The following is a 13,344-nucleotide window of genomic DNA, read 5'->3' as shown; positions in this document are numbered from 1 at the left end:
TCCTTTGCTGGTTTTTGCTGGTCATGTTGCTGGTCAAGGACCAGCATGAACCAGCAAAGGACCATCTTAAACCAGCTAAGGACCAGCATAAACCAGCTAAGGACCCGCTTAAACCAGCATCAAAACCTACCTAACCAGCATTCCAGCATCAAAACATACCTACCAGCATATGCTGGTTTTTTCACCGGGGATATATAAAAGATGACATTGCTTTGACAAAGCCAACAACACACCGTTATTTTACTTAACCCAAAATTTCAAAATGTATGGTACTGTTGTCACTTTCCCCTGACGTTCGCATATGCTTCCCATCTAGTTATTTTTGGGGAACCAAAAAACGTTCTGGAAACATTAAGGGAACGTTCTATTTACATAAATAAAACGTTCCTCGCTAACCAACAAAGAATGCTAGAACGCCTGTTTATAGGAACTAGAACTGAACGCTCCCAGAAACAAAAATAGTTTGTGGGGGTACAGTTAAACACAACATGCTTACGTTTATCCAGTTTTAAGATGCTGTATTTATCCATCACAATTTTAACTTAAACTTATAGACAAGATTTTGTCATAAACACAGCGTTTTTGTACTGCCAAACTTTCCTTTTCGAGTTTCACATGGACTTCACAAAATGTGTTTTATGAAATAGCCATAAATGTTTTAAAACTTAATTAGGGCTATTAAGATCTCCCTAGCACTAAAAGAAAGGTTTTAACACGTTAAATTCCCTCATAAGTTTTTTACACAACAGCAGGTGTGTTGAAATATCGACGCTCACCATTGCAAACTAACGTCTCCATTTCAGAGGCTGTAGGCCTCACATAGGCGTTGCACGATGAGAGGGAGCCCTCTTGTGTTTACCAGCTGAAGTAGCAGAAAACACGCTGTTAATGGCTGCTTCAGGCCCTGGAAGAACATCAGTCGAAGCCCACAAGAGAAATATAGAAAATGAACACACACAGTCTTTCCATCACACATTTTAATGAATCTGACAGGCCGCTTTTGTCATGGGCGGTACCTGAGTGGGCATATGGCATATGCTATGTGCAAACTATACAGTCTTATGATTATGCAGACAGATCAAAACTGTAAAAAAAAGCCAAAAAACGAACACATGCAAATTAATTCTACTCATCTGGAACAGCAGACAGGAAGACGGCAAAGACATCTGTTGTGCGATCAAACCTTAACTACTTACATTCAGAAACCTGTTTGTGAGAAGACTTGACAACAATCTGATAGTTTGATGGAGTTAGTATGTCACAATATGAGTTACATATAATGTTTTTGCTTTTAAACTTTATTATATGTGCACCTCCATTACATCTAGTCCATTGTATATTCAGACAGACATTTGAAACAGTCAGTATGGGTTCTCTCAAACGCAATACCTCTCAAAAAGAAAATATACATTTACTGGAGAGGTATTCAGACAAACATCCTTTCTAGTACAACAGAACACTTTAAATCAAACCATACAACCAAATGTGCTTCTATCCATCACCCCAAATATGACATACAGCGCATGGCATTCAATGTATTACAGCACTAAGTCACCAAAAATATATCCATTTATAGCAGACATATGTGCTGGTCAATACTTTACATTTTTTCAGCCACTTTTTGTTCGTTTTTTTATTTTTACAACATATGTGCTAGGAAAAACCCGCAAGGACCATTAACGAAAACTTGGGCCTCTAATGAAAAGCAATTTAACTGCAACATGTACACAAGTAGTATGGGACATGATCCATGCAGTTGTGCACAGCCAGCATAGTCATGGTATGGTCTTGTTTAATATTCGTAGATGACATCAGCCACCAGTGCATCACAGTCTTCATTGGAGATACATTCTACGGTCTGGTTCGGTCCGGACTCAGCCAGACTTGAAGAGGAGAATGGCCACCTGGCCCAAGTAGAAGTAAATGAAGTGTTTCGTCTCATGGGTCACGTAGCTGCCGAAGTTCCTTCCCACAATGCAGTGCCACGTAGGATTGTATTTCTTATCGAACTCCTGTAACACGAGACAACGTGGTTTGAGCATGGCGGAAAACGCAAGCACGACAAAAATACACGTTAGGAGTCTAAAATAACAGCGCGACTCACCTTTTTGATGTACGCGGCAATGTCCTTCTCTATGTTGTATTTCTCCATGGCCTGCGTGGCACAGTCCACCGCATCCTGCTGCATGTCTTCAGACATGTCAGCGTTCTTGATCACAGCCTTCCTGTCGGTCATGGTGCCTGAAAACGAAGAGACGAATGATGTTAAGTCTCCACCGAGAGTCAAACAGTGGGGCCTTTCTTCCCTGACAATGCCAGGTAAATTCCTGACAGAATGCCATCAACGGAGAGGATCTGATTTGTTGAGGCAATTCAAATGACACTAGATACTTTCATGAGAACCAAGCAGGTCTTTCAGTCTAGCACCAGCATTTAAAGCTAGTCAATAAAGGCGGTATTTGCATACTATTAAACCTGGACCCAGAAAACCAAGTCAAATTGTTCTCAAACAACACTTTTTGGAGTTAAACCCAGTATAAAAGTATACATGTAGTTCAAATGCACAGAAAGAAAACAGTGGTCAAAAATAGCAGTCAAATTCTATTTTTTGGAGTTAAAACATGGGACTTCAGTTAACTAGCAATACCAATACTGAGATATATGCAGTTCAAATGCATAGAGAACACATTTGTAGCTAGTCAATAAAGGCCAGATTTCCATACCATTAATGCTGGGCTCAGACAACCTACTCAAATAGTGGTCAAATTCCAAATGTTTAGAGTTAAACTATTGTATTTAGTACTTTAATTAACCAGCAGTACCAATACTGGGATAGATATGGTTCAAATGGATGGAAAGCACACTTGCAACTAGTCAGTAAAGGTGCATTTGCATACTATTAAAGCTGGATCCAGAAAACCAAGTCAAACTGTTCTTAAATAACACTTTTTGGAGTTAAATCCAGTATAAATGTACTTTAGTTAAAAGTTTAGCAAAACCAACATTGGGATACATATAGTCTAAATGCATAGAAGGAACATTTGTAGCTAGACAAAGACCATATTTGAATACAACTAATGCTGGGCTTGGAAAAACTAATCAAATACTAGGCAAATTCCAATTTTTTTAGGAGTTAAATCCAGCATAAAAGTACTTTAGTTATCTAGCAATACCAATACTGGGATAAATATAGTCCAAACGCATAGAAAGCACATTTGAAGCTAGCCAGTAAATGCCAAACTTGCATACAATTAATGCTGGGCTCAAAAAAACCCTAATCAAATAGTGGTTGAATTCCAAAATTTTGCGGTTAAATCCAGTATTTAGTTTTTTAGTTAACTAGCAATACCAATACTGGGATACATGTGGTCCAAAGCACATTTGTAGGTAGTCAATAAAGGCCATATTTGTATACCACCAATGCTGGACTCTGAAAACCTACTCAAATAGTGGTCAAATGTAACGTTTTTGGAGTTAAATGCAGTATAGAAGTACTTTAGTTCACTAGCAATACCAACACTGGGATACATATAGTCCAAATGCATAGAAAGCACATTTGTAGCTAGTCAATGAAGGCCATTTTTGCATACTACTAATGCTGGGTTCAGAAAACCTAATCAAATAGTGGTCAAATGTAACATTTTTGGAATTAAATCCAGTATAGACGTACTTTAGTAAACTAGCAATACAAACACTGGGATACATATGGTCCACATGCAAGGACATGGACGACAAAACCCATTTGCAGCTAGTCAACAGATCATATTTGTATACGGTTAATGCTGGGCTCAGAAAACCTAATCAAAGAGTGGACAATCTCCAATTTTTTGGTGTTAAATCCCATATAAAAGTACTTTAGTTAACCAATACTGAGATACATAAAGTCTAAATGCACAGAGAGCACATTTGTAGCTAGTCAAAAAAGGCCATACTTGCCTACTATTAATACTGGGCTCAGAAAACCAAATAAAATGGTGATTAAATTCAGATTTTTGGAGTTAAATCCAGTATTTAGTACTTTAGTTAACTAGCAATCCCAATACTGAGATGCAGAGTCCAAATGCATAGAAAGCACGTTTGTAGCTAGTCTACAAGGACATACCTGCATACTATTAATACTGGGCTCAGAAAACCAAATCAAATAGCTGTTGAATTCCATTTCTTTGGGAGTTGAATCCAGTGTAGACGTACTTTCGTTAACTAGCAATACCAATACTGGGACACATATGGTCCAAATGCATAGATGGCACTACCATTTGCAGCTGGTCAATAGACCATATTTCCATATACTATTAATCCTGAGCTCACAAAGTAAAGTCAAATTGTGCTCATATTACAATTTGAGGTACATTCTAGTATAAAAATACTTTAAACCAGTTAACTAGCAATACCAATACTGGAGTACATACAGTCCAAATGCATAGATATTGAAAGCACTATAATTTGCAGCTAGCCAATAAAGGCCATATTTGCATACTATTAATGCTGGGCCCATAAAACAAAGTCAAACTGTGCTCAAATTACAATTTTTTGGAATGAAATCCTGTATAAAAGTACTTTGCTTAACACTGGGCCCATAAAACCCAAGTTGAAATGTGCTCAAATTACTTCTCTTTTGGATTTTAATCCTTTAATTAACAAGCAATAAAAGTATTGGGATACAAATGGTCCTAACTCATTTCCATAAATGGCACTACAATTGGAGCGAGTCAATGAAGTCCATATTTGCATACCATTAATCCTAAATCAAACTGGGTTAAAATCACATTTTTTAAAGTAAAACCCAGTACAACAGTACTTTTAGTTAACTAGCTATATCAATACTGGGATTCATATGGTCCAAATGCATACAAGCAAACTAGAAAACCACTGATGTCAGCACCTCACACCACGTTGATTTAGCAGTTGAACTTAATTATATTGTGGCAGTCGAGTGATTGACTGATGAAGGTCTGGAATCATTTATCAAATCATTGACAGATCAGGATGGAGGAATGCTACGTCACACCTCCATTCACAGCGTGCGCGTTTGATGTTCAGCAAATCAATGAAACTCAGGTACACGCGGCGTTCTCATTGTAGCGCTTTCATTTCAAAGTCAAATGCACGCGATTAAAATGTTGCAAAAGAATCGCCATTTTAATATTTAAAACGAAAACATCAGGCTCAAAATGCATGCAAGATCATTTTTTTTGTAGATCACACGAGATGGTAAACTATTCAACTCACCTTTCAACAATATTTGGCAAGAGAAATTTGCAAGTCAAAACAGTCGCCGTACGAGCTTTCGGATGTCCCTTTGACGCTATGAGAGGAACATAAGGATCAAGTCAAACGCCGACTGGTGCCCGCGCTAAAATCCCTGGCTCTCCACAATGCCGTCCTACACAGCGCTCGCCATTGGCTGCAGACCAGCCGCTCCCTGCGCCCCTCTGCCAGCATCTTATTTCATCCCACAATGCATCTTTAACCGGAGACCAGAGGGAAATGTGCTTGTTTGGTTATAAGCTGCAGGACTGTGTGGGCCACAAAATAGCTTAAATTAGAGTCGGTGGACCTTCACAGTAAAAACACTTCACAATTAGTGAAGGACACTTGATGCAAGGTTAGAGGTATTAATCTGTCGTAGCTCTCATGGTCGGTCCCACACAGTGCAATGCGACTAGAAATGGAAAATGAAAGAAATGTAATGATGCCGGTTACAATCAACCATGGTTTTATTATATTAAAAGTGTAGCAACCATGGTTTTTCGGCACATTGATTACCATTTATATAAACACAGTTTTACTACAAATACCCTACTATGGTTAGTGTTTTGGCAAAACCATGTTTTTTTTGGTTTTATTTGTGGTAAAACCATGGTTAATCTTCGTAAATGTCCTTTAGTATTTTATAGAAGTATGTAGGAAAATGAAATGCAGTTCTGCCCTTTATGCCCTTAACACTCTGTTATCAAATGAAAATATTATTTTAGATATCAACAGATTAACTAGAATCAAGGCATGCATTTGTGCTGAAGATGTGATTGCATGCTTTTTTAAAATGCTATTTAAAAATTAGAAATGCTAGAAATGCTTTCTGTCCTTCATAAGTTTCCACTCATTACAATTAAACTCAAAATTGTGTATCTTTGCACGTTATCATGACAACCAGTCGGTATTTTTCACAACAGTAACGGTTTAGTTTCATTGGATGTGATGGCCACTTACCTAAAAAGTAGAGTAACTACAAAAAGTAATAAACAGGTAGATTACTTACAAATTGTAATCCATTACTGATTCCAAATTACATGACAAAAATTGTAGTTAGTAACGTAACCCATTACATTACACATTTTAGGTAATATAATTTTACTAGTTTTAGATTAGGCCTAACTATATTACTTTTAACTCCTTTGTCACATTGATTTAAATAGGATAATCTAGTACCATATTGGCATTAAATGCAGAGAGAGAAAATATATTCCTTTTTGTTGTTATTAACATTAAGTGCATTAAACATATTTCATCAATGTTTCAATGTTGTTTGTGAAGGAACTGCAGGGGGTTTATGAGTTTAAAGAAAAGCTCATAATAAATTAAATCAGTTTGTTTTAATTAAAATAAATAATTTTAAAATCAGTCAAAATAACAAAAAAAGTGAAATATTTTTGTTTACCTGCATGTCATGTGACCATAACCAACGTCAGCGTCAAAGAACTAATGAACATGCAAATGTGACACTTAATTATTAATATATTTATTTTAAATTTCATGAGGTAAATATATTAGGTGAAAGAAGGGAAAATGAGGAAATAGGGGAATCAATCAATTATGAATCATTTATTGCTACTGTGTAAATAATATGTAATCATGTAATCCATAAAACAAGCAACTGCAGTCTGATTACGAGTATTTTCAAATGTGGTTTCATCTAATTACAAGTACCTAATTTTTTGAATCTGAACACATGTATTCAGTTACTACCCAGCTCTGGTAATAACTTGTAATTAATTTAAGTAAATGATTCAGGTTCATTCACAAAAAGAACCGGCTCATAAGAATCATTCTTCCGAGAGTCGGGATACACTGATTTGTAGTGTTTTGTTTTTGATTCACTATTAAGAACAGACTCATCTACTGCAATTAGCTTATTTTCCCTAAACAATTCTCCCATATTTTAGACTATTTATAGCTGCTAAGCAACTACGCATATTAATATAGAATGTGGCGACAACCTTTTTTTTTTTAAACTAGCAGTATCCTGTAGCTCTCATAGAAGAGCATGCTGTTAACATGACCATGTGTTAAATTCCCAGGTAATGTATGAATTGATGACATATAAACCTTAAAAGGGAAGTTCACCCAAAAATGACAATTATCCCACAGTTATTAAGCTGACAGAGCCAGGATATTTTTATTATCAGACTGAAAAGAAAGAAAAAGTCATATACACCTAGGCTGGTTTTAAGGTGAGTAAATCATGGGATGAATTTCATTTTTTGATCAACTATCCCTTTAAGTACAATGTAATTAAATCACTTTGTCATGTTCATAAACATCTGTTACCATTTACTCATCCTCATGTCTTTCAAAAACTGCACAACTTTCTTCTGTGAAATGAAATTAAGATATTTTGAAAAATGTGCACATTCATGTAATGTTGTTTTGGACTGCATTTCACTTCCACATATTTTGTTCCACGAAAGTCAAACAGGCTTGAAATGCTATGACTGAAAACAATGTTAAATTGCAGGAGAACTGTCCATAAGAGTCAAAATATTCAACAATTCAGAGACATTTAAAAAAATAAATAAATAAAGGCAGCCTACACATTTCTTTTTGTATCAATGAAATCTTTATTTAGGCAAAAACTGTTCACTAAAAAGAAACAAAAATGCTAGCGATGTTAAAGCATCAACTGTCCATATTAGGACGGTTTAAAATCTAAAAATGCCTGAGTAAACCCCTCATCCCACATGCACTTTAAGTTTACCATACTGTTCCTGTCGATTCCATCCCCACAGACTGCTCCAGCATCTGCTCCGCCAATGTGTTAAAAAAACGTGAAGGGCCAAAATGTCTACATTTTCCACTGAGGTATAAAGAAAATAAAGCGAGCAGGGAAGTACTTTTGAATTGCGGTCCTAAAATCCTATGATCCTGGGAGCAATTGTTCCTGTTCCATGTATCCAGCATTCCCTATCCTATCTTCATTACGTACTGATCCCAGTGATCCGGCATCCACTGAGCCTCTCCTCCAATCCAAACCTTAAGATACCAGCAAAATCAAAACAAAGAGTTAGAATCAATCCACTCACCCTGCCTTCTTTGATGCATGCATACAGCATTAAGGCCAAGACAGACTATTACGACGAAGAACCTAACACTAAGACTGAATCAAACATGTTGATAAAAACATGAAAGTTGCAATCTATCTTTGGAGACAAAAACCCAACTAGACGAACTAAACCCAACTAAATACACCACCTGATTTGAAAGTGATCTACAACTGGTTCAGTTATCCAAATAAGTCTTTTTTTTTTGTTGCAATAGAGGTTTGTTCTAGGAGTTTAAATTCACCCTTTTACGCAAGAGTATAGATTTAGTAATCCTTTATTACAAAACATCAGTTGAGAGTCACGTCTAGAGGAAGACAGCATAAAACAATGATTGTTGATGACTGACACCATCCCATGAGCAACTTTCATACATGGCATTTACAAAAATATTGGGAGCCATTACATAACCCTTTGGTCTATGAAAAAGACTTCCACTTCACATTTAAAAAAAGAACAAAAAAAAAAAATAACGGGGGGGAAAAGATCAAAAAGTCGGTTAAAATGCAGGTAAAAAAAAAAAAAAAAAAAAAAAAAAAAAAAAACACACACACACAACCAGTACAGAGAAAGGGGGGGGGAAGAGACATTCATAAGATGATCAAATCTTATGAAACAAAGAGGGTGGAATTAAAACATGGGGTTTGTATCAAGACTGTAAAAACAAAAATGGTTCAGGGGCTCAGAGAGGGCTCGTTTAGGAGCGAGAGCGGGAACGGCTATGGCGCGGGGAGTACTGCGGGGATCCACGGCTGCGGCGCGGGGAGTAGCTTCGGCTACGGTTGTTGCTGCGGCTGCGACTCCTGCTGCGACTGCGGCTCCTTGACCTTGATCTTCCGTAGCTCGGACTGCGGGGACCGTCCACCCTCACACGGATGTACGCCGTTTCTCCCTGGCAGAGACAGAACTTTCCATTGAGCAAGTGTGTATACAAGCATGCTAACAGTCATTATACTTACCAGATTTCCTGCAACAAAACTATGTTCTTCGGTTGTACACCATTATTCCCATTTTCATAAACCAGTACGAATTGACTACCAAGACGCCAAATTTGACCCGGTTTAGCTTTTGTATGTACAAGAAAAAAAAAAAAACAGACGACAGATTTTACAGATACTAATGCGTTTACAAACCTGTCTGATAAGGAATCTTGTAATTGTTATGAAGCATTAGTATAAGTGGGAGAGTTTGTATTCTTACATTTTATGCACTGAAGTGTAACCTACACGAATGTAAATAAAGCGCATATTAAACCAGCATGGCATAATATTAATTTAACTGAATCGTAGTGTTTGTGAAATTACAATAGAGTTATTCTTTATTATGATATTTAAATGGCTTTAATATATCATGCAGCCTACAGTCTAATAATGCATTTGAAGGGTTCTTGTCTGTGGAATGAGCCCCTTCCGGTATTTTGTTGGTTACAATTTATTACTTTTTGAATCGAGTACTCATCCAGTTGCTAAAGAAATCTGAACAAGGTTACCACTAAAAAGAAACTGATTAACAGCCCCCCCCCCAATAACTCATAGTTTCAAGATGCAGCTATTGATGCAAACAAAGCAAATACACTTACAATACAGATCATCCCAGTATGACATTAGGTATTCGCTTACCTCAAGAATATTCCAAGGCTAAGCATATCCAAAAATCTAGATAAAGATCTCAAACGTACCTCATGCGAGCGGAACTTTGTGTTATCCAGTTTGCGAACGGCGTAGGTCATGTCTTCTTTGCGAACAAACTCCACCACACCAGTTCCGTCTCGGAAAACGTCAGCGTAACATACATCACCTGCTTCACGCATGTGATCCTTTAGATCCTGCCAGCTCCCGCTTGGTGGAAGCCCTGGAATCAAATACAACGGTCAATACGGTTTCAAACAGCTCTTGAACTAGTCCAGGGGTGTCCAAACTCGGTCCTGAAGGGCCACTGTCCTGCAGAGTTTAGCTCCAACTTGGCTCAGCACCCCTGCCCATTTCTATTTTGCCTTGGGGTTGGAGCTCAACTCTGCCGGACAGTGACCCTGCAGGAGCAGGATTGGACACCCGTGAATTAATTAAAAGAGAAGGTCACTTCCAGAATAAATATTCTGGAAATTTACTCACCCACCCCCACGTCAAAGATGCTCAGGTCTTTCTTCAGTAACAAAGAAATTAAGGTTGAGAAAAACATTCTCGGATTTTTCTCCATATAGTGGACTTCAATGGCGGCCAACAGTCTGAATGCCCAAACTGCAGTTTCAATGCAGCTTTAAAGGGTTCTACACGATCCCAGCCGAGGAATAAGGGTCCCAACTAGCAAAACTATTGGTCATTTTGTTTTGTTTTTTAAAAATAAAAATATAATAATAATAATAATAATAATAATAATAATAATATTATTATTATTTTTTTATTTTTTTTTTTTAAATCACAAATGCTCAGCTAGCATTAGCTCTGTGATGCGCATCTTCATTAAGCGAAAGGTCACGCGTGACATAGGCAAAGTAACGACTGTTTACAAAGCGAACAAACACCCTTTACCAAAAAAAAAAAAAAAGTAACAATGTAGGACAATTTAGAAGTTGGAGGAGAAAATGAGAACCCACAGGTCCACAGACAAAGAACTAACCATGCATGCACTTTCCAATGTGACTGCATAATGTGTGAAGACACACATTGCAGAACAAGCTGAGCATTTGTGGTTAAGTGTATAAATAACATTTAAGAAGGAAAAAGAAAAAAAAAAAAAAAAAAAAAAAAGCTTTGAAGCTGCACTGAAACTGCAATTTGCATCTTCAAACCGTTGGCCACCATTGAAGGCCATACTATAGAGAAAAATCCTAGAATGTTTTCCTCAAAACCCATAATTTCTTTACAACTGAAGAAAGGAGGACATGAACATCTTGGATGACACAGGGGTAAGCAAATTATCAGTAAACGTTTGATCTGGAAGTGAACTTCTTAAAAGCAATGATGCTACCATACCTGAAACAATTACTCTATACTCCGAACGTCTGGATGGGGGTCCGTATCTACCCCTAGGAGCCCCACCACCACCACCTCCTCCTCCTCCTCCTCCGCCGCCGCCACCACCTCCAAAACCTCCTCTTCCGCTCCTGGGAAACTCAACTCGAAGGCGATAGCCATCATAGTCATAGCCATCACGGGCATAAACAGCATCTTCGGCATCTCTAAATGAAACGAAACAGGAAAAGCATGCAAATACCAACCTGGCATGAAAAACCGGTCAGTGTTGCTAGGGGTCGCACTTAGTTAAACTACAATCGACAACTTAACATACCAGCTAGTTAAGTGATTTAAAAGTACTGCAAAATTGCCTTAAAATACAAAAATACAGAACAGGTCAGTGCTAACCAAGCGTTTACCACAAAACTCACTGAAACTAATTTGAATCAAGCTCAAGTCGTCATTTGTGTAGTTACAAAGCTAATTTCCATATCCAAACCTAGCCTAACAAAACCCAACTTAAACTCAAGTTTACACATTAATCATTTTAGGTTAAATTTAATAAATAAAAAATTGCAAAGCCTACTCTCAGTGACTACAAACGCTAGTAAACAAACGAAACGCTGGAAACATGGTGAGCACGGCTAAGCTAATTAGCACGTTAGCACAAAGCAAAAGTAAAAATCGGACTACAAAAACATAAACTCACTTCTGTATAGATTGTGCAAACACGGTTTTCGAGTAACAAGTTTCTCTATTTTAAGAAGTGAAACCGGCAACGTTGAAATAAACAGACTGGATTTTTAGCTAAATGCTCAAGGTTCAGTTGTACCCACCTGGGGTCTTCAAACTCGACAAAGGCGAATGGAGGTCCGCCTCGTCGGTTTTTCAGATCGATGTCTCGAATGGCTCCGTACTTATAAAACACATCTTCGACATCTTTAGTGCGGATATCAGGAGGCAGATTCCCCACATAAATGCGGCAGTCGTTGTTTCCAGCAGGGCCGCGAATCACACCACCAGACATCTCTGCACCGATATACCTTCACCTTTCTGTTGAGCAGAGAAATAAATTACACTTTTCGAGTCTGCTAAATAGCAGCTGTTTGCCTTAGCGAAATGCGTTTAAAAAACGCAACACCAGTCAAAATACAAAACAAAGAGACTTACTATTGTTTGAAGCGCCGCTCGCAAGCACACGACGAGAGCGTGTTTCCTCTGGAGTCGCGCGGGTCGCTTCCTCTTCAGCAAGCGCGCTTTACCCACAGCGAATGAATCTGGAGAACCGGGGTGAGCGGCGGTTAATGACGTAGCTACATCCGCGTCGCGAAATAGTTCCGATAGTGACGTCTAAAACAATAAAAATGCGCTATATGACTGAGTAATTAGTGTGGATACGGAACGAAAGGTATGCCAAGCTTTTATTATATACCGTAGCGTTGATTATTTTGGCCCTCGGATTAAATTAGTCGTCTTCTTCTTATTGTTTGCAGCTGCTGCTGAGGTAAACTGTAGATTACCGGTTGACTTACACTGAGGGAACGTTTAAAAAAACATAAACCATTTGAAGTTACACTTATGAGGCATATGAGCTTTAATCGGTATTTCGTTAATAATAATAATACTAATATGTATTAATATAATGAAGGAAGCATAGTCTGTATAGAGGGTTTGCCCCGTAGTCAGGTAACGGGATGCGCAGCCATATTGGAGATACTCAGATGCAAACAACAGCATTGAGTTGTTGAGTACCATTGAATATGTTGTTCTGCTAATTTATGCTGTCTAAACCACAGAAAAAATGTGTGGAAGCTGCTAAATCATATAGAAAAGGACTTAGTAAGCAGGAAGGGGCGCAATATTTTGACAAACTAAAGTTAACAGGTGGTAAACATACATAGGAGCAGTATTAATTAAGATATTAGTCTAGTATTTCACCTACCTGACTGGAAATTATAAGAACAAACACAAATGTTGTCAAGATTCTTGCTCTGGAAATCCTGGTTCAGTTTGGCCAAAAACAAACGCCTTTTGTTCCTCAGACACTCGTCTGCTTGATTTGTTATAACTGT

General features: G+C 37.8%; 2 protein-coding genes across 2 annotated transcripts; both read right to left on the bottom strand.

Annotated features, from left to right (window-relative positions):
* Nucleotides 1–962: 962 nt before the first annotated feature.
* dynll2a (dynein, light chain, LC8-type 2a) lies at nucleotides 963–5,392 on the bottom strand. Its single transcript, XM_051128484.1, has 3 exons — nucleotides 5,230–5,392; nucleotides 2,105–2,241; nucleotides 963–2,012 (listed from the first exon to the last, which is right to left on the bottom strand). The coding sequence occupies exons 2-3, from the start codon at nucleotides 2,234–2,236 to the stop codon at nucleotides 1,875–1,877; spliced, it is 270 nt and encodes an 89-aa protein (XP_050984441.1). The 5' UTR covers nucleotides 2,237–2,241; nucleotides 5,230–5,392; the 3' UTR covers nucleotides 963–1,874.
* Nucleotides 5,393–8,259: 2,867 nt separating this feature from the next.
* Nucleotides 8,260–12,568, bottom strand: srsf1a (serine and arginine rich splicing factor 1a). Its single transcript, XM_051129295.1, has 5 exons — nucleotides 12,443–12,568; nucleotides 12,109–12,325; nucleotides 11,291–11,496; nucleotides 9,997–10,169; nucleotides 8,260–9,210 (listed from the first exon to the last, which is right to left on the bottom strand). Exons 2-5 carry the CDS (start codon nucleotides 12,297–12,299, stop codon nucleotides 9,016–9,018), a joined length of 765 nt encoding a protein of 254 aa, XP_050985252.1. The 5' UTR covers nucleotides 12,300–12,325; nucleotides 12,443–12,568; the 3' UTR covers nucleotides 8,260–9,015.
* Between the last annotated feature and the right edge of the window lie 776 nt (nucleotides 12,569–13,344).

Source organism: Labeo rohita, chromosome 15 (assembly GCF_022985175.1).
Source record: "Labeo rohita strain BAU-BD-2019 chromosome 15, IGBB_LRoh.1.0, whole genome shotgun sequence".
Classification (NCBI taxonomy): domain Eukaryota; kingdom Metazoa; phylum Chordata; class Actinopteri; order Cypriniformes; family Cyprinidae; genus Labeo; species Labeo rohita.
Note: the sequence above shows the minus strand (reverse complement) of the source record. Positions and strands in the feature narration are given on the sequence as shown.

Coding starts and splice junctions, on each gene's coding strand:
- dynll2a (XM_051128484.1), bottom strand. CDS start 2,236: ATGACCGACAGGAAGGCTGTGATCAAGAACGCTGACATGTCTGAAGAC. Junction 2,013..2,104: donor TTGCCGCGTACATCAAAAAG/GTGAGTCGCGCT, acceptor CTCGTGTTACAG/GAGTTCGATAAGAAATACAA.
- srsf1a (XM_051129295.1), bottom strand. CDS start 12,299: ATGTCTGGTGGTGTGATTCGCGGCCCTGCTGGAAACAACGACTGCCGC. Junction 11,497..12,108: donor GTCGAGTTTGAAGACCCCAG/GTGGGTACAACT, acceptor CGTTTCATTTAG/AGATGCCGAAGATGCTGTTT. Junction 9,211..9,996: donor CAAAGTTCCGCTCGCATGAG/GTACGTTTGAGA, acceptor TGTCTCTGCCAG/GGAGAAACGGCGTACATCCG.